An 18322-nucleotide genomic window follows, 5' to 3' on the forward strand; every position below is an offset into this window, starting at 1 on the left:
CAGGACTCCTAGCTGCCAAGTCCCTGGCCCTTTTGAATCATTGCCAGAGTGCCATGTGGCACGCTCTGGACAGGTGTGAGGGCCGACTGTCCCTCCCCTGCCTCTTCTGCATGCGGCCCCCCAGAGCACAGAGCCATGCCCCCCGTCTTGCTCAGGGCTATAACTGAATCAGCTGCTAACAGCCGCAGCCATCTCCTCCGTGCTGCCTCAGCAAGGCAGCTGCATCCAGCAGCCACCGAGCGCCAAAGCAGGGCTTGCAAAGGCTGGCTGGAACCCAGGTCTGTATGGGTGAAGCAGAGAAAGCTGTCTGGGCAGGCGCTCACAAGGCCCATCACAGCATGGAGCTTCAGGCCACGGTGGCAATGCAGAGGGAAGCTGCCCAACAGTCTCCCCAGTCACAGAGGCCAGCAGCTGCAGCCACACCCCTCAGAAGTCACCCTCCACCCATTGCTGGTAGGCTCATGCTCCAGCCAGGGTCCCTAACGCAAGCCCCACAGCTGGCTGCGACCAAGTGGCAGAGCAGGGCCGAACCAATTCCCATGGTCCACACGGAGCAGCAGAGGCCAGGGCAGGGCACATCACTCCGGGCACTCTGAACATGGCTGGGCTCGCTGCAGAAGAGGCCCACAGTCCACGGACCGCACTGCTTGCCAGCCCCGCAGAGCCAACCCGACACACCAGCAAAGCCAGTGTGGCTCTCAGCTGCTGTTAGAGAACCCACCGATGCCCTGGCATCGCCTTCGCCCAGCCAGCAGGGGGCTTCCGGAGGCAGCTGGGCAGGGCCAGGCAGGTGGGCTTGGGAAGCAGGGTTTTGGGTGCTGAAGTCACCAATGTCCGTCCTGCCAGCGATGACATGCTGCTCACCTGGCTTGACCCGGTTCTGGGAGGTGCTCAGCGGGGGAACCGTAGCGAGTTCTGGCTTGCATAAGGAACGGGCCAGCTTTCAAAACGTTCCGTTTCTCATACCATGTGTCAGTGGCAGGGGAGGCAGAAACTTTGGTGATGTCCAGAACGCCCAGAGCCTGAAAACCCTCCCCCTCCAGCTGCCTAGGGCTCTGGGAGGGAGTGTGGGTGAGGGAGAGGGTCTGGGGTACAGACTTTGGGCCAGGAAGAAGCGACTGGGGTGCAGGCTCTGGGCTGGGGCAGGGGGTTGGGGAGGAGGAGGATGAGAAAGTGGGGCACTTACCTGGGGCACCCCCTTCTGGCAGCATCTCCTAGGCAGAGGGTCTCTGGACGCAGCTGGCTGCAGGGCACTTGGGGCAGTGGCAGCGCATGGGGACAACCCTCTCCCCCTGCCACTACCAGAGCACAGAGCAAGCAGGTAGGAAGCTGCTGTAGCCCTGCTGGTGGGGGGCGGCTCCCAGGCTGTTTTAAAATCACCCAGGGTGGCAGGCAGGGGAAGGGAACTTTGCTGGAACCAGGCCAGGAATATGCCGGGAGCCCAGGCACCATGGGCCAATACAACTTGCTGCCCCTGCTCAGAGACACAAGCTCATTTGGTGATTACCCCATTTTAAAGAACAGCACAGAACTAGTAGGCAACAGAGGAGGATCCAGGCCTGGAAAACGGATACAAAACCCACCCCTGACTGTAATCCTGGGGGAAACAAGATAAAACAGAGACTGGTACTGGAGAAGGTGCTTCGGTGCATCTGTTCTTTCTGCCTCCTAACACAGGAACAAAGGGATCCTTCACCGAATTACAAGGTGGTGCATTCTGAACTGACACAAGGAAATAGTTTTTCACAATGTGTAATCAACCTGTGGGACTCATTGCCACAGGAAACCACTGAGGCTAAGAACATAAGATTCAAAAAGATTGAACGTAGATGGGAATTAAAAAACCCCATGCATATCGGATGGAAATTAAACCCTGACTGCAGAGTTTAGAGACCTGGATGAGATCGGATGAAAAGGGAAGTTAATTCACCTCTGCTATGGGGTTCTCACAACTTTCTCTGAAGCAGCCGTTGGTGATGGCTGGGTTAGCGGGAGGGTGCAGCCGGCCGGCCCTCAGTTCTGATCCAGTCTGGCAATTCCTATGTTCCTAGAGGAGCCTGCAGCCAGAACGGATGTGCAGAGAGATGAAAGAAGAGGGCAAGGTTTAACTTAACACCCATATGAATTTATTCAATCCAGAGTCCATAGTGGAGTGCAAGGATGAGAAATGGGACTGGTTTGGATAATCAGCTCTCTTTATGGAACAGAGACAACTCTGAGAAACTCCTTAACAATGTCCTAAACACCTGCACAATGGAACGGAGCTCACAATGATTACTGGATGAGTTTGACTTTAAATACAGAGATACGGGGTTCTCTCCCATGGATACAGCACATCACATGAACGGCACCAAATTCTCAATCCCTACCTGCCCCAAAGTTACTGGAATAGAAAATAAAAAGCTTTGGAGCCAGAGGATCACAGCAGCTTTTCCCCCCTCGCTTTCTGTCCAGTATCCAAGGGGGAGAGTGGAAAGTTTGTTTTAAAAATCAAAGTTAGAGCAAGGTTAGTCCTTTTTCTTGTCCTTTGCTGTTTTCTCCACTGGGACCCCAGGGGAGCCATCGGCCACGTCCTCCGTTACCAGTGCAGGGGAGCCATCTGCCAGGCCCTCCACTGCCCCCTGGGTGCTTGTTGCTGCCCCATCAGGCAGCAAGGCAGGGGCACAGTCTGCTGGTGTGGTACTTTGTGTTAGCTGGGAGACTTGGCCCTCCCCGCTTATCCCAAACTCATTGACCCGCGTCAGATCCACCCGGTAGATCCAGCGCTGGTAGAGGTATATGAAGAAGACGACATCTGGGGGAGGAGAGCAGAGAGAGTGTAGATAGCAGGCAACTCCCACGCTGGATGCCCACATCTGAGCTGCCTAGCTCTCAGCCCCCATAACCCATAGGCACTTCGTGAGCTGCCTGGCCTGAGTTAGAGCATGGCCCAGCTGCAGCCCACCAGGGAGACGCTGAGGATGTGGGGCAGAAAGGGGAATGAAAGCCCTTCTCATTCTGCATGGGGAACTGGCAGGCAGGGGACAAAGGGGGCAGCTGCCCCAGGGGCAGGGGCTCCCAGCTGCTGCTACTGCAGCAGGGGCTGGAGCGCTGGACCCTTTCTATCACCACTGGAGTGCTACGCTGCATGCCCTGGGAGCCATGGCTCCGGCCCATCCACCTGGGGCCATGCCCCTCCCAGGAACATGGTGCCCTCCCTGCCCAGGGGCCCACAGAGGCTGCCGGCTCCCCTGCTCACAGGCTGCACTACTAGAAAGCTCAGGGGGAGAAGGGCCACTTGGGCACGGAGACACAGGATTCTCCGGGGTCAGGCGCTAAGCCTGAGCTATCCCAACAATGGCTGGGGAGTTGCACTGACACGCCACAGCCCCACCCCAAGGAGGACCCATCCACAGAGGCGCGCCGTGGGGGCCGGGAGGCCTGTGGGGAGCCCCTTACCGTCTCGGAGGCAGCCTATCCTGTACATCATGGGCATTTTGATGACAAAGGCGAAGAGGTCGTCAATGAAGGTGTTGAGTGCTTTGTAGGTGAGCATCCTCCAGGGGAGGTGGGCGACTGACTTCAGTTTGTAGTTTATGAACAGCTGTGGAGTCATTGTAATGAAGCCTGCAGAGAACGAGGGAGAAGTCAGGTCAGTGCTATCAGGCTAAGTGCAGCCAAGAAACGTCCACGGGGACTGGCTGGATGCTGGCAGCGCAGACGGCCCAGACTCTTCGACCCTGGCAGAAACGTGGGCAAACCTTACGCACAGCAGCTCGGCCATAAAGTCCCAAGGATAAATTGCAGAGGTGGGGAGGAGAGGCCTTCGGAGCTGTCTGAAATGGCACAGACATTGCTGGCAGAGAGGGCAATCAGCCATCAAACAAGTTACTGAAGGGTGAAACGGATTCCCTCTTGGCTAGAGCCCTACCAAAATTCACAGCCGTGAAAAACGCGTCTCAGACTGAGAAACCTGGTCTCCTTGCATGAAATCTGGTTGTGCCCCCTTTTACCCGGTACTACCGAGATTTCACAGGGGAGCCCAGAAATCAAACTGGGGGTGCTAACCCAAGAGGGTGGTGCAGGAGGTCACTGGGTGGAGGGTTGTGATATTACCACTGTGTGTTGCCTTCCGAGCTGGGGGGCTGGAGCGTGGCAGCTGCTGGCAGAGCGGCACCACACCAACAGCACTGCACAAATAGAGGTGACAATCCCATACCCAGGCCACTCCGCTTCCTGTGCTGCTGCTGGCAGTAGCTAGGCCTTATGCACTGAGCTCCCAGCCAGCAGCTTCTGCTCTCTAGCTAGCCTGCTCGAAAGCAGCAGCACCAGCAGTGCAGATGTAGGGGTAGCAATACCGCTCCCTCCTCCCGCATCCACTAACCATGCAACCTCCCCCAGCTCCTTTTTGGGTCAGGACCTCGACAATTATAACACTGGGACATCTCAGATTTAAAATGGCTGAAATCATGAAATACCATGAACAAATTGACCAAAGCTGACAATTTGGTAGAGCCCTACACGTGACTTGAATCCAGGTTGAGGGGCACTAGTCGGAGTGCAAGCTGCTGGACCACACAGCATTCTCTGGCCTGGTCAGACTGGATAGGCAGAGTAATTCCTTGTGGCCTTAAAATCTATGAAAAACAAGGCAGCAACTGAAAACAGCAGGAGCTTCTGAGCCAGCACTGGTGAGATTACAGCAAGGGGCCGAGGCAGCTGATGAGAAAATCGGCGCAGTGCGAGGCGAAGCTAGGCTGACAAGGCCAGGGGCTACTTTAAACCAAACGTCCGCTGGCTTGGACTCTGAAAGGAGCGGGAGCAACACCCTGTGTCAGGCTGGTCACCAGCAAGGGAAAACAAAGGGAGTTTGGTTTGCAGTGCAGAAGGGGTGTTCTGTGGTGCAAGAGGTTAGCCACAAGGAATCACGGTTAGCCTGTAGAGCAGGAGATTGCAGGTAAGGATGGACTGATTTAAACCACTTAACAGGAAACCTTGATTTCAACCGCTGATGTTAATCCTGCTTTGCACTGGCACTCCTTAGGAATGGTGCTGACATTTTCAGCAGTTACACATTTACTTGGGGGCAGGGCTCTGCTCTGCAGGAGTCAGTGCACTCCCTGCATGTACCAACTCCCGCAGAGCCGCCTGCTGCCTGCACTGTTGCTTAGGGAGAGGTGCTAAAAGCTGGCATCCTGCGAGTACCAGCTCCCCCCCCCCACACTGCTGCCTCTGTGGGGGAGGGGGGGCTGCGTGTAACTGAATGTTAACCAATGAGCCTAGGCTCATGGGTTAACCATTCACATCAGGGGTGGGCAAAAGGGCCGCTGCAGGCCTTATCCAGCCCATCAAGTGGGTTGATCCGGCCTCTGGAGGCCCTGCTGCTCCTCCACCCCCAGGCCAATTAGGGCCGGGGGAGGGGGAGGAGGGAGAGCACATGAAGTTTCCTCCGCCCTGCCAGGAGCACGCAGCACTTAGAAGTGCCATGCACTCCTGGCAGGGCGGAGGAAACTTCCCGTACTCCCCCGCCCCCAGGTCCTGAGTGGCCATGGGGAGCATGGGAAGTTTCTTCCCACAGCCAGGGGCATGGATGCTTAGTGGGAAAGGAGGGGAAGGACTTTCCCCACCCCCAGGTCAATCATGGCCTGTGTTGGGGAAGCCCAGAAGCATCCTGGCCCCCCCCTTTCTGTCCGAGGCAGGGTTGCTAGGCGTCCGGTACTGACCCGGACAGTTCAGTAACAATTCAGAGAATACCAGACCCCTCAAATGTCGGGTATTTGCTGATTTTTTCCCGGCCAGGAGGTGAAAATCCCGGGCGCTTGCCGGGTTCCGCAGGGGAGCTGTCCGGCCTGGCGCAGGGAGGCAAAATGGTGGGCAGCCGTCTGCAGCCTGTTCGGGCCAAAGAGCCTCAAAAGCAAATAGTTTCTTAAAGGGGCCACACTGTTTTTTGTTTTGACTTAACTCTCAGGGGTTCAGGGTCCTTTTTTCCTGTTTTTTTTTTCTTTTTTCTCAACGACTTTGGTCTCCTCCCTCCCACTTTTTTCCCCCCCTCAACAGAATTTTTTCCCCTTGTTTTTTAGGGGGGAAAGGGGGTGCTCAGTATTTTTTTGTTAAACCCTCTGGCAACCCTAGTCTGAGGCCCTGCCCCTTTCTGTGCAGCCCAGGCAAAAAATTATTGCCCGCCCCTGATTCACACTGTCACATCTCTGCTGTTTAGTTTTTTTCCTAAAGAATGGCTGGTTCTCCTGGTTGGTAACCATTAAAACACACTGATCTGCAACTAACATTGCATTTACATTCCACTGATGTTTCTATTGGCTAACTCAGAGGATATACTATATCTGCATTTTAAACACATCGATAACTTAACACCTACTTATTCAGAGTGTTAATTTTTGTACTATGTGAGAAGATGGTGAATAACATTTATTTACTAGAAGATTAATTTTTACTTGAAATTTTTTGGTATGTAAACTGAACTCCAATTAAAAATGCACCCCTCTCCTCCCAGCATTTAAAAGTTGTTTCAGTAGTAAAAGAAAAGAACCTTAAATGCAGTGGATATATAAGGGAGGGAATTAAATTTACTAAATTTGTTTTGCATTTAAAAACAGCTTTATTGAAGAAAGTAACTCTTATCTGTAGCTAGTAAATTGAACCAATTTTTTCTGGTCACTATGTCCTTTAAGAATTTAGAATAATCTCTCATCCTTCCATCTTAGTTTTATTCATTGACTGGAAGAGGAACACAAGATGTCTTGCTTTACATCTCTCAGACCAGAAGTATCCCAGAAAAGCTATGCCATTGTCCAAGGAACTCATCCACTTTATCGGAACAATTTCTAGAAAAGCGGACATGTTTTCACCATCCCTGTAATCCTCATTGTACGAGGAAGAAGGGATGGGCCAAAAGAGGAGTTTTGTTCCTAAATTTGGCCAAATTTCGGAAAAGCCTCTTTTGAAAGAAAAGTGGAAAAAGATATGAGAATTGCAGTTTGCAATTTGCATATCTTCTTCTTCTGACTTTTCTTTGCAGTCTAGACAGTCTTAGTTGGTCTCACCTCTGATTTAACCAGCTGAGAATCAACAGAGACAAAGGAAAATCGTCTCTGCACTTGCAGAGTTAACCACTATCAAAACCACTTTGGTCAATTCAGAGTCCAAGCGCTTAGCCAGAGACCTCCCTGGCTCAGGGGTTTGACTTTAAACCGTTGGCAGCACACAAACTGCTGCTATTGTTTTCTATTTAAGTGAGTGATTTTACTAGATTAAAATGTGCTCCATCTGAAACAAGTGGCAGCCACGAACGGCAAAGGCTCCAAGGTGGCAGCGCGACAGGGACCGTGCAAGGGCCTAGTGACGAACGCAGACCCAAGTGTGAATGCTGCTCTGGAGGAGCAAGAGAACAATTAAAGCCACTGGAAGAGAAAGGAAGCTCAACTGGATAGTGCAGGTTCTTCCAAGCATTCAGGGAACTCCGCCCAATGGGAACCACCCACGTGCTGCCCTGAAGGGGTGATGGCATCAAGGAAAACTAGATGTGGGAAAACCAATTGGGAACGTTAATGTTCCTCTCCCGTTCCCTCCCCTGCAGAAAGAAGGGAAAGACTGAGGACTCAGCTACATGGCAAGCCAGGACGGGCATCTACAGCACACCAGCTTTCCACATAGTAACTCCCCCCATGGTCACGGCTACACTGCCTCATACTGCAATGCGCTGAGCTTTGCTCGGCACTTCCGCTGAGCTACAGCAGCGACCGCACATGACGCTGGAGCACGGTAAGCTGATGCACTGCAGACTGCACCCAGTCTGCTGTGCACCAGCTCGCCACGTGGCCAAGGCCCCAGGACAGCCAGAAGCCCAGCTACCGACCACTGAAAGGCAGCCACCAAGAAAAAACGCCTCCATCTTGAGGCGCTTGGGCCGGATGAAGAAAACAGGGAGCAAGGCACTAAGTCGTGTTGCTCGGAGGGTAACAGATGCTGGGGAACTCCCCCACAATGGCCCATAGGGCCCCAAATCTCCTCTGGGCCTAGGAAATGGGCTGGGGCCAGTGAGCACAGAGGCGAGTTTCTCTAAGACCCAGGCAGCTTGAGCACGCCACAGAGGGGCTGCTGGGACAGCTACCCTGGCAGAGCCTCTAGGGCAGACAGTAATGCACCAGGAGTGCTGCTGGCACTGCCACTGAGCGCACTTGTGCCAGTGTACGTGTGCTGGCACCAGGGGGTCTGTCGGCCTAGCTCAGCTGGCTAGGACAGTGGTTCCCAACCACCGGTCTGCAGACCAGTGGCAGTTCACAAACCGCTGGCTGCCGGGCCGCAGTGGTTCCGTGGGTTGGTAGGATACACGGCTCCGCAGCTTCCCTCCCGCCGTGGCTGTTGGGAGAAGCGTGTCCTGCCCTGCCTCGCAGCCAACCAGTGTCGGGCAGGGGCAGGGTCTCCTCCCAGCATGGCTGCCTTAAAGCAGCCATGATCCAGGCAACAGTGCTCAGCTGGCGGCTGGGAGGCAGTGCAGGGCTAAGTGGCGGGGCTAGTGCTGGGAGTCTCTGGGGGTTGGGGACTCTACGCAGCAGGGAACTGACAGTGGGGGGCACTGAGGCATCCATGATGGGGAGCTGGCACTGGGGGCCATTGGGGATGGGGCTAGTAGTTGGGGGACAATGGGAGAAGGACTGGCACTGGGGGGCTCTGGGGATGGGACTAATATTGAGGAACATAACACTGGGAGAGGGACACTGGGGCGTTGGGTGCAGTGGAGCTCTGGAAATAGGAGGCTGGTACAGGGGTGGTCTAATGGGGGGTTCTATAAGGGGCAGGGGCTGGCACTGAGGCATTTGGGATGGGGGTCTGGGTGCAGGCGACTCTGAGGTCAGTGGCTGGTGCTGGTGGGGTGGGGGGCTCTAGGGGTTAGGGCTGGCACTGGGAGTTCAGGTGTGCGCCCCTGCCCCAGCCTCCAAGAGCCACGGCGAACAGTCGGCTTCAGCTGTGGCAACTGCCTGCCAGTGACTGCTGGAGGGGAAGCTGGCTGTTCGTGGGGCCAGGGCTTTTGGCAGACCAGTAACATTTTATTTTCACATTTGCATATCCTTTATTTGCATAATGAGCATGCAAATAAAATGTTACCGGTCCACTGAAAGTTGCTACAGTAGCTCCTGCAAGAGTAGCGAACGTGGCCAGGAACAGCCTGGGAGTGTTATTAAGTTAGGGTGCCCTGTCCCTCATTGTTGCAGCCGAAGCCCAAGGGGAAGGTTAATACCCGTCTCTATAGGGGAGCCCGAAAGGAGACTGGAGATGTCTGTTCATACAGCTGCGACTGGGGGAAGGGCACCTTTCCAAGTGGGGCTAAGAGGACAGGAATGAGGAAACAAGGATATTGCAGCTAGCTCTTCTGGACTGCAAGACAACACACGAGACACACAAGAAGGGCCAGACTGGGTCAGACCAAAGGTCTATCTAGCCCAGTGTCCTGTCTGCCCACAGCGGCCAATGTCAGGTGCCCCAGAAGGAACGAACAGATCAGGCAATCATCACGCGATCCCTCCCGTTGCCCCTCCTTAGCTTCTGTTTTCCAGAAAGTGTGGACACCAGTCCTACCCCTCCTGGCTAATGGCCACTGATGGACCTAACCTCCATGAATCTACCTAGTTCTTTTTTGAATCCTTTTACAGTCTTGGCAAGAAGTACCACAAGTTGACTAGGTGCTGTGTGCAGAAAAACTTCCTTTTGTTTTAAACCCGCTCCCTATGATTTTCATTTGGAGACCCCTAGTTCTTGTGTTATCTTACTATTATCTTACTATACATACAAAAAAGTTTTTCCTATGGGACAACAGAGTGATGGTGTCATATCACTCTGCCTCCCTCAGCCCTCCCCCCTCAACTCCTGGCTTCCTCCCTCTTTCTCCTCCCTGCTGCTAACCCCATAATGAGGTCAGCAACCTATGGCCCTATATATGGCTCTGACTCCGCAAGAGCAGCACTCACCTTCCTTGCACCTTGAAGGTAGCTGCTGCTGAGCTCATGGGGGAAAGACGGGGTGGATACAGGACACATGGCAAGTGGGCGGGAGGCAGTGAGGCCCATGGCAGCAGCTAGCTGAAGCTCCGGCAGCCTCCGCGGGACGGCAGCTGCTGTTTTAATACTGCTGATCAGGGCACCAGGGACAGGACCTGTGTGTGTGTGTGTGGGGGGGGAGGGGGAAGGGAGGCGAGGACCTTTGGAGGAAGGGAATGGGGGGGGTTAGGACTGGGGTACACCCTGGCCCTGAGCGGCTGCACAGTGGCTGGCTGATGCTCTGGCAGCAACCACGTGGAGGGCAGCTGCCCTTTTTAAAAACAAGGGGAAGGGGGAACAGCGAAGGTGCCCAGGCTGGTGGAGGGGGTGAGGGAGAGAAAGGGCTGGACTGGCGGAGGGGGAAGGGAGAAGGGGCCCAGGCTGGTGGAGGGGGTGAGGGAGAGAAAGGGTGGCCAGGGGAGAGCTGGGGTTGCCTACCACCCGTGACAGGCGAGCGCAGCCCCTAGCAAGGAGTAACACAGCGCTATTTACTGTCTCCATACTAGTCATGATTTTACAGACCTCAGTCATACCCCCCGCCCTTCGTCGTCCCTTCTCCAAGTTGAGATGTCCCAGTCTCATTCATCTCTCCCCATATGGCAGACGTTCCAGACCCCACATCAGTTTTTTGCCAGTGTCTGTTCTCTGCTGAAAGCTCATCCTACTTCCAGCCGGACACATGATCAGCCTCTAACACGCCCAGCCCCATCCATGGCTTCCCCCACGCGGCTGACCCCGAAGCTGAATGGGAGAGGCCGGGCCGGGGTCAGGATGGGGCCCAGGCTCTCCAGCAAGCTCACAAATCCATGCTGCTGCCCTGTGGATGCTACTCACCAAATGTCAGAAGGAAGCCATAGAGCATGCTCAGGACCCAAGAGTACCAGCCTTTGTGCTCCATGTACAGCAAGCTGTACACAGCGTAGCAGCCGAGCAAAGGGAAGAGAATCCACGAGAGATACCGGAATGCCATCTGGGGAGGCAACATTCAAAGGGGACTGGTCAGTTGGGAGCCACATGGAGATCGGAGGGAGGGGCTCTGAGGGTGCTTGGGTGACAGACCTTTCTCCGTGCCAACCTACTGCCTTGCTGGCCCCCCAAGTCCCAGACTTGCAGGGAGGGCTATCGTTGGAAGGGGGTTCTGAACAGCGCACGGGGTCACCAGCGCTGGACGCATCTCTTCTCACTCATGCACCATAGCAAAGCTTGGAGCAGGATCACTTAGGCCCTTTTCCTTTTGGCCATCACAGGCACTAACGGGCAAGCGTGCTTCACACTGATGTTCCCTCGGTTTTTCCATCCATGTGCAGAATGTATTTTGTTACGTGCGCCAAGGCATGCATGGATGTGCACCACCACATGGTGCCAGCTGTGAGTGCTCTGCTAATCTGCTGGGCAGCACCTGAATCTCTCCTGGGTGGCCCAAGTGCTCAGCTTACAGGGACACTGCTCCATACTCGGGATGTCAATGTGTAATTACACGATTAATGGATAATCTTAGGCCTATCGCTTCATCTTGTTGATCACATGCACTCCCCCCCTCCCCTTGCTGCCTCCCGCAGAGGCAGTGGGGGGGGAGAGGAGCCAGTTTATAAGCCAGCTCTCCTTGAGCACTGGCTCTGCCTGCCGCCCTCCCACCCCATGCTGCTGCCTCTGTATCAGAGGCAGCAACGCAGGGTGGCAGGGGACTCCCCAGGAGTAGGGCTGGGAGCCCGCTGGCTGCCGGCCCCACCCCCAAGGATTATTGAACAGTCGAGTGGCCCTTAAAATTTGATGAGGTTACACGACTGTTCAGTTACACACTAACATCCCTACTCCACGCCCCCTTGAACTCCTGCTGCTCCCTGGGCTCCATCCCTTAAAGACGGGGGGATCTGGGGCTGGTAGAGCTACTAGGGGTTCTCAAACAGGGGGTCAGGACCCTTCAAGGTGTCACAAGCTAAGCACTGACAGCCCAGAGTCCCCATTCAATTAAATCACCACCCAATTTTTAAATGTATGAGGGGGTCATACTCAGAGGCTTGCTGTGCGAAAGGGGTCACTGGAACAAAAAGCTTGGAAGACACGGAGCTACCTCCACACACCAGCCTCTGGCTCCAGGATCACACCAGCAGAGTGGCCAAAAGCAACTACTGCCGACACCCATTAGCCATTCTTAATCCACGCCGAGCGAGGGTGGGGCTGCGCCAACACCTATCTGTGCTTAATGACTTTGCGCACGTATGCCCTGATACCTGCAGCCACGCCTGAAAGAAAAGGCTGAAGGCTGGTAGGGATGCAGGGCCTAAATCACATCCTAAGCTGATGACAGGGAACCCTCCAAGTGCAGACAGGAACAGGGAGGGCACTAGCAAACTGAACATGTGAAGACCCATGTGCAATGTTCTCTCTGATCTCTTTCATCCACGCTTGGCTTTTTCCATCCACGTGCAGAATAATGTTATGTGCACTGAGGCATGTGCAAATGTGCACCACCAGGAGAAACACAAATTCTAGCTCTGGGTGCTCTGCTAATCAGCTGGGAGGCATCTGAATTTCTCCTGAGCAGCTGCACAAGCACCCAGCCAACAGGGGGGAGCGAAGGCAGGGCAAACAAGCCAACAAATGGAACATGCTCTGGGTCCAGGTCTCCTAGAGCAGTGTCTCAACTTTTTTTTTTTTTTTTATATTTAGTACCCCTTCTTAAAATAAATACATACATACATACTCACTCTCTTTAAAAAAAATTATAAGTACCCCCAGTACCTACAGTTTTCAGAGACAATTTTTTTCTACCATTGCAACATATTTGTCTAAACAACTTAATCGTAGCCAGGCAGGCAATGACAATTTTGGGTGTAAAAAGTACAAAAATAATAAAGCACTGTAAAATTTAAAACAAAAATTCCATTTTCTTCAAATTTCAGTTGTGTTGACGTACCCCCAGACTTCTCTCAAGTACCCCTAAGGGTACTTGTACCACTGGTTGAGAAACACTGCTCTACAGGCACCGGCACAGTGCAGCTTAGCAAGGGAGCTGCAGTCCTGTGGGAGAGTAACAGTTCCCAAGGAGTACACCGGAAGGGCAGGTGTGACAGCGTGTCAGGGATTCCCTGGACCCTGCACCCTGTCCGCAGCAGGATGCGACTCTGCCAGCCTGTAGAATATGAAAGGTTTTTGCTTCTCAGAGATACAGCCCAGCATAGGTGCGATGGGGACATAGGAGTCAGGGCAGGCAGCCTTAGACCCAGCACATAGGTCCTTAAACTTAGTCTCCTTCCTCCATGTTTCCCCACACTCCTGACAGCCCCCTCTCCAAGCCACACCCTTCCTTTGTTCAAACCCCTTCCTTGGTCAGCTGAGAACCGGCTGGGCCATGGTTTACATGACATGAGGGCCCTCAGGGCGACCCCCCACTAGGCAGTGCTTACAGATGCAGGCCAGTAGGGGTCACCCACAGCCCAAGCATAGCGACCAGTGAATGCCCCACCAGAGTGGACAGCATCCTCCACTACATCACTTCAGGTAAGAGAGAAACTCTCTCCAGGCCACCTCTCCTCTTGTGCGCAGGGCCTCAATGCAGCTACACCTGGGTCCCCTTTCCCCTGCCAGGATGGTTCATGTCCAAGGGGACAGGAATTTAACCCACACTACCCTGGGCTCCCACCTCCCAGAGAGATCCTAGCGTGTGCTAAAGGAAACCCTCTGCCAGACACTGGACTTACATCATCGTAGACTTTGGTAGACGACTCTATGTACGTTGATTTGTCTTTGAAGGTTAAACGTGGAAAAATCCCAGCGATTTTGTTGTCTCGATCCAACTGTGTAACAACAAGAGCAGAAGTTACAGGAGAGACAGTACACAAAGGCCACCAACCAGTGCCCAAGGAGCACACCCCTATGAAGACAGTTTAGCTGCAAGGTGGGACTCCACACACAGGATCACATTAGGAGCTAGAGTCGATTGCCCACACAGCAGCCTACCTCGCTCCCTCCCGCACAGGGCCTGGTGTGGCAATGGCCCATTGCTGCCTTCAAGTCAGCATCAAAAACTAACACAAAAGCCAAGATGTCTGTGTCCTGCTATCTGAAGGGGGACAGCAACATGCTCACGACTGTGACTGAATCTAAGACAATTTTAAATGTTTCACATTAGCAGATTTACCTGATGCTGTACAGATCTGTAACTTAATTAAGGGGATTTGGGGAAAATTAAAGGAAAATGTACATGGCTTTATTTAAACAATTATATTTTTAAAAAATACAGTGTTATTTTTAATCAAGTTAATTTTTATTTCAAATTCCTTAAGTTCCTTAAAGGGACTGTTAACTTTTTCCATTAATTTTTAAAAAAATGGAGACAGCCCCCACCCCTACTCTTGATCTGCATGCAAGGAAACATGTCTGTACTGAGATTTGGATCTGAATTATCACCAGAGAGCAGAGTCCAGATAAAGATTCACACTGGGGGGCATTGGCTCAGACGGGCGCGCACTGGAAGAATGGGTAATTACCTGGGCAAACTAAGGAGGGGGGAGGGGTTAGGGAGATTTTATTTGATTCATCAAAAGCTACAGGACCACGACTTCAATGGCGTACCCCCCCCTGTGGTTGTAGAGGGGACTCACTCCCTTCCCCCAAGCTGCCAGCTCTGGGTCTTCCAGTTGATGGAAACGTTGAAACAGGTTGAACCTCCCTGGTCCTGAACAAAAGAACCGGCTGGCCAGGAGAGGTCTCCGGCCACCAGCAGGCAACCCTGCCTTCCCCTCCCCCGCAACGTGGCTGGGCTGCTTTCCCAGCTACTGCTGGCTCCCAGGGCAGCACAGGCTCTGGCTCCTGCCCAGGGGCTCCGTTCCTGTGCAGCTGGGAGCAGCCACAAGGCTGGGGCTCTGACCCCGGCTCTGCACAGCCCCGTGCAGCCAGGAGACGCTATCAGACATCACGGCAATCCAGCCCCAAACAGCAGGCGCCCAGCTACATGTTCATTACAATCCCAGAGTAACTCTCATGAAAACATCCTTCTTATTTTGGTCTGGATCATTTTTAGGGGACCAAGTGGAGGATGAAGAGTACCAACCAGGGGGTGAATCTTTGCAGAACGCCAGCCTAGAGGATCTGGTTCCACACAACCCTCAGTGCAGTGACTAGTGAGTGACCACACGAGGGGCCCGCTGTCTCAGTGGGCCGCATGATTGTCGTAACAAAAATGGGCTCCCAAAACAGGGTAGTTTTACTAACTGTGCTTGTGTACCTAGAATGTGCAGGGGCCGACTGAACCGTGGCAGCGCTGCGATTGGCTGCAGAGGGAGTGCCCGCCTCTCAGAGCCAGTGTCATGTGCAATCAGCTCACTCCTCACTTCACCGCCCTGGCTTTACAGGCGTGTCACTTTGGTAACAGCAGGAGGAAGAAAAGTGCAGGGATGGAAACCAGCAGCATATGGCAACTCTGCGCTTCAGCCACAGTAAACAAAACGTGTTGTGAGCCAGACACCGCGGAGGGACCGCACACAGCCCACCACTGTCTCAGTGGCACTTCGTATGCCATAAGAAATGCAGGGAAACACATCTAGCCTTGAGCAAAAAGGTGAAGAGGACGAGAGGGATCATCTGTGGGAGAGAGGTGCCAAATACTAGGCCCCCGGCATGTGTTTCAAAAAGAACAGCTGCTGCTTCTGCCTGAAAGCATCCACTAAACAGTTTCAACATACGAGATGTGAGAAACTACACAAAGCAGTCGCTCTCCGTGAGCGCGCCACTTGGGAAGTAATGCAAGGCAGCTGAATCGACCCAACAGATGAATGCCACGCCCAAAACAAACATAACGTGCTGCCTCAAAGCAGAAGTGAAAGAAACAAATGGCGACTTTGCTCCTGCAAACTGTGCGATTCAGCTGGAGCTCAAACTGCCTGGCAGAAGTTGCGATGGATGGGAAGGTGGTGGTGAGGTAGATAAAGAGGCTCAGTACTGAGAAGTGTGTGCTTTGAAAGAGGCTGACGAGGAATAAACGTTAGCAGAAAAGCTCTTAGACAGTGATGGGCAACTGAGGCTAGTCAGTGGGCCGCATGGGTGCTTCTCCATCTTAGTGGGCTGCAAGACTGTTGTAATCAAAGCCGTCTCCCAGAAGAGGGTAGTTTTGCTAACTGTGCTTGCACACCTAGAATGTGCGGGGGTGCCACCTGAACCGTGGCAGCATGGGGACTGGCTGACAAGGGAGTGACCGCCTCTCACTGCTGTGTCACATGCAGTCAGCTGGCGCCTCACTTCACTGCTCTGGCTTTACAGGCGTGTCACTTTAGTAACAGCAGTAGGGAAAAAAAGTACAGGGATGGAAACCAGCAGGATCTGGCAACTCTGCGCTTGAGCAACAGCTTGAGCTGCAGAGGGAACGCCAGCTCTCAGAGAATGCTGTGTGCAATCAGCACCCACCACACTTCACACGCCCTTGCTTTATGGGTGTGTCACTTGAGTAATCTCAGTAGGGGAAAAACCACAGACAGAAACCAGCACAATCGGGCAACCCTGCACAGGGCAACAGCAAAAAAAAAAAAAAAAAAAAAAAAAAAAAAAAAAAAAAAGCCTTGCAAGCCATGTGTTGAAACCCAGGCTGCCACCACGGCTCTGAGCACTGAAGACGAAATGGGAGATATGGACGTAGTCTGCATCAATCCTATCCATAGCAATGAATCACAGTGCACAGATGCTTGAAAGCTCCAAAAGGTGATGCACTATGAAAGCTGGAAGAAGAGCTGATGCCAACAGTAATACAAAGACTCTTTGTAGCTGCTAACTTATTATGGAAAAGCATCCATGCAGTATGTGGGAGATTCAGCAATCCATAGCTGATGTCAAACTTGAAAAACGTGCCACTGATCTGCATTGCTGCTTTAATTGCAGTGACTTCAACTAGGGGTGTGAATGTCTAACCAACGGGGGCTGGAGCAGCTCCCTGCATGCCCTGGGCAGAGGGCTGCTCCAGCCTCACAGGGGGCCCCGGTCGCATACAGGGGCTTCTCTGGCCCGGCTGGAGTGGCCTGCGGGGCACCCTGGCCTGCCGCAGGGAGGGAATGAATGTCAGGTTTCCAGCAAAGGCACAGCAGCTGTGTGGCACATGTGGACACTACGCCACTGCAAACGGCTGCTGGTTCTCTTTGTGGAAGGCATTTGATTCAGACTCTAAAGACTTCTCCTGCTCTTAAGGGGCTTGGAACTGAGACACGACTACAGCACTAGAGGCGCTGATATAGAAGAAAACCATGATGACACATGCAGTGCTATGCTGGTGGCTGTTTTCCATGAAGCAGACAGACACGTTGCTGCCCTCCCGGGGTACGTTCCTACCTGCTATTGAGAGGACAGATTACCAAGCAATGTACTAGCTTCAGCATGACCAAGTGCATCCAAAATGACCTTCGGGCATGGACGGGTCTTGGAGGATGGACACACCAGTTGCGTGAGAAATACTCTGCATTCCTGAATCAGTCCTTCTAGTAATCGCATGCTTGTGTGCAGAGACCAGGTGCTTCCCAGCCTACCAATGTTCGGCCACCAGCCTGCCTTGCACAAGTGCAGTGTGCACAAGGATCAGATCGACGGTGTGCTTCGCAGTGATGCCCTAACAGAGATGACGCTGAAAGGAACTACTCTGAAAACATCTGTCAGTCCTATTTGTCAAAACCGACTTCCCCAGGATTACCAAGGATCAGTGTTCTTTTTATAGAAGCAACTCCCCACTGTGGTAAAGCAGAATTGAGACACCAATTTTAAACCATGTTCTTGACCAGATATTTACATGACTGTTTATGGTTTTGTCACATTTGCCAAACTGGGTTTGTGGGAGAAAGGGCTTTTGTAAGATACCCAACCCATTTCCAACAACACTGTAATTATCAGCATTTCCACAGAGCATAGTGACTGGAGCTGGGGGACAGCAAGTCCCCCTGCCACATGGCAAAGTGATAATTCTGTAGATTTCTATCCCTAGCTTGCCCATGAGGTGTGGTTTTATTCTTCTCAGACTAAAGAAGAGTTGGAGGCAGAACTGCTGCTTTGAACAGCTGTATTGTTCATGTCATGTCTGCAATGCACTGGCAGTGTTTATCAGCACACAATTGCTGCAGGGTGCAGGCTGACCATAATGAATAAGTCACCAGGAGAGAACACAGCCCCAAGGTGTCACGGTGAGCAGAGCCCACAACAGAACCTGTCCCCCAAATTCCACCACGGTGCTGGGGTGACATCTAGTCCTCCAGCAGAATCAACAAGTCAACAACTGCCAACCCTCTCCACACCTTCAAGTCACGGGCCAGCATTCACCT

The 18322-nt window shown here is 53.1% G+C and overlaps 1 protein-coding gene across 2 annotated transcripts in view; it reads right to left on the minus strand.

The window, feature by feature from the left end:
• Nucleotides 1-2103: 2103 nt before the first annotated feature.
• CLPTM1 (CLPTM1 regulator of GABA type A receptor forward trafficking) overlaps nt 2104-18322 on the minus strand; it is a 57466-nt gene continuing 41247 nt past the window's right edge. For both annotated transcript variants that reach the window (XM_075914378.2, XM_075914379.2), the window contains exons 11-14: nt 13733-13828; nt 10866-11001; nt 3439-3606; nt 2104-2794 (exon numbers count right to left, since the gene is read on the minus strand). In XM_075914378.2, the coding sequence (XP_075770493.1) occupies nt 2508-2794; nt 3439-3606; nt 10866-11001; nt 13733-13828 (687 nt within the window). In that variant the 3' untranslated portion in view covers nt 2104-2507. The remainder of the gene's footprint in view (nt 2795-3438; nt 3607-10865; nt 11002-13732; nt 13829-18322) is intronic.

Source organism: Pelodiscus sinensis, chromosome 18 (assembly GCF_052426305.1).
Source record: "Pelodiscus sinensis isolate ZL-2025 chromosome 18, ASM5242630v1, whole genome shotgun sequence".
Lineage (NCBI taxonomy): Eukaryota > Metazoa > Chordata > Testudines > Trionychidae > Pelodiscus > Pelodiscus sinensis.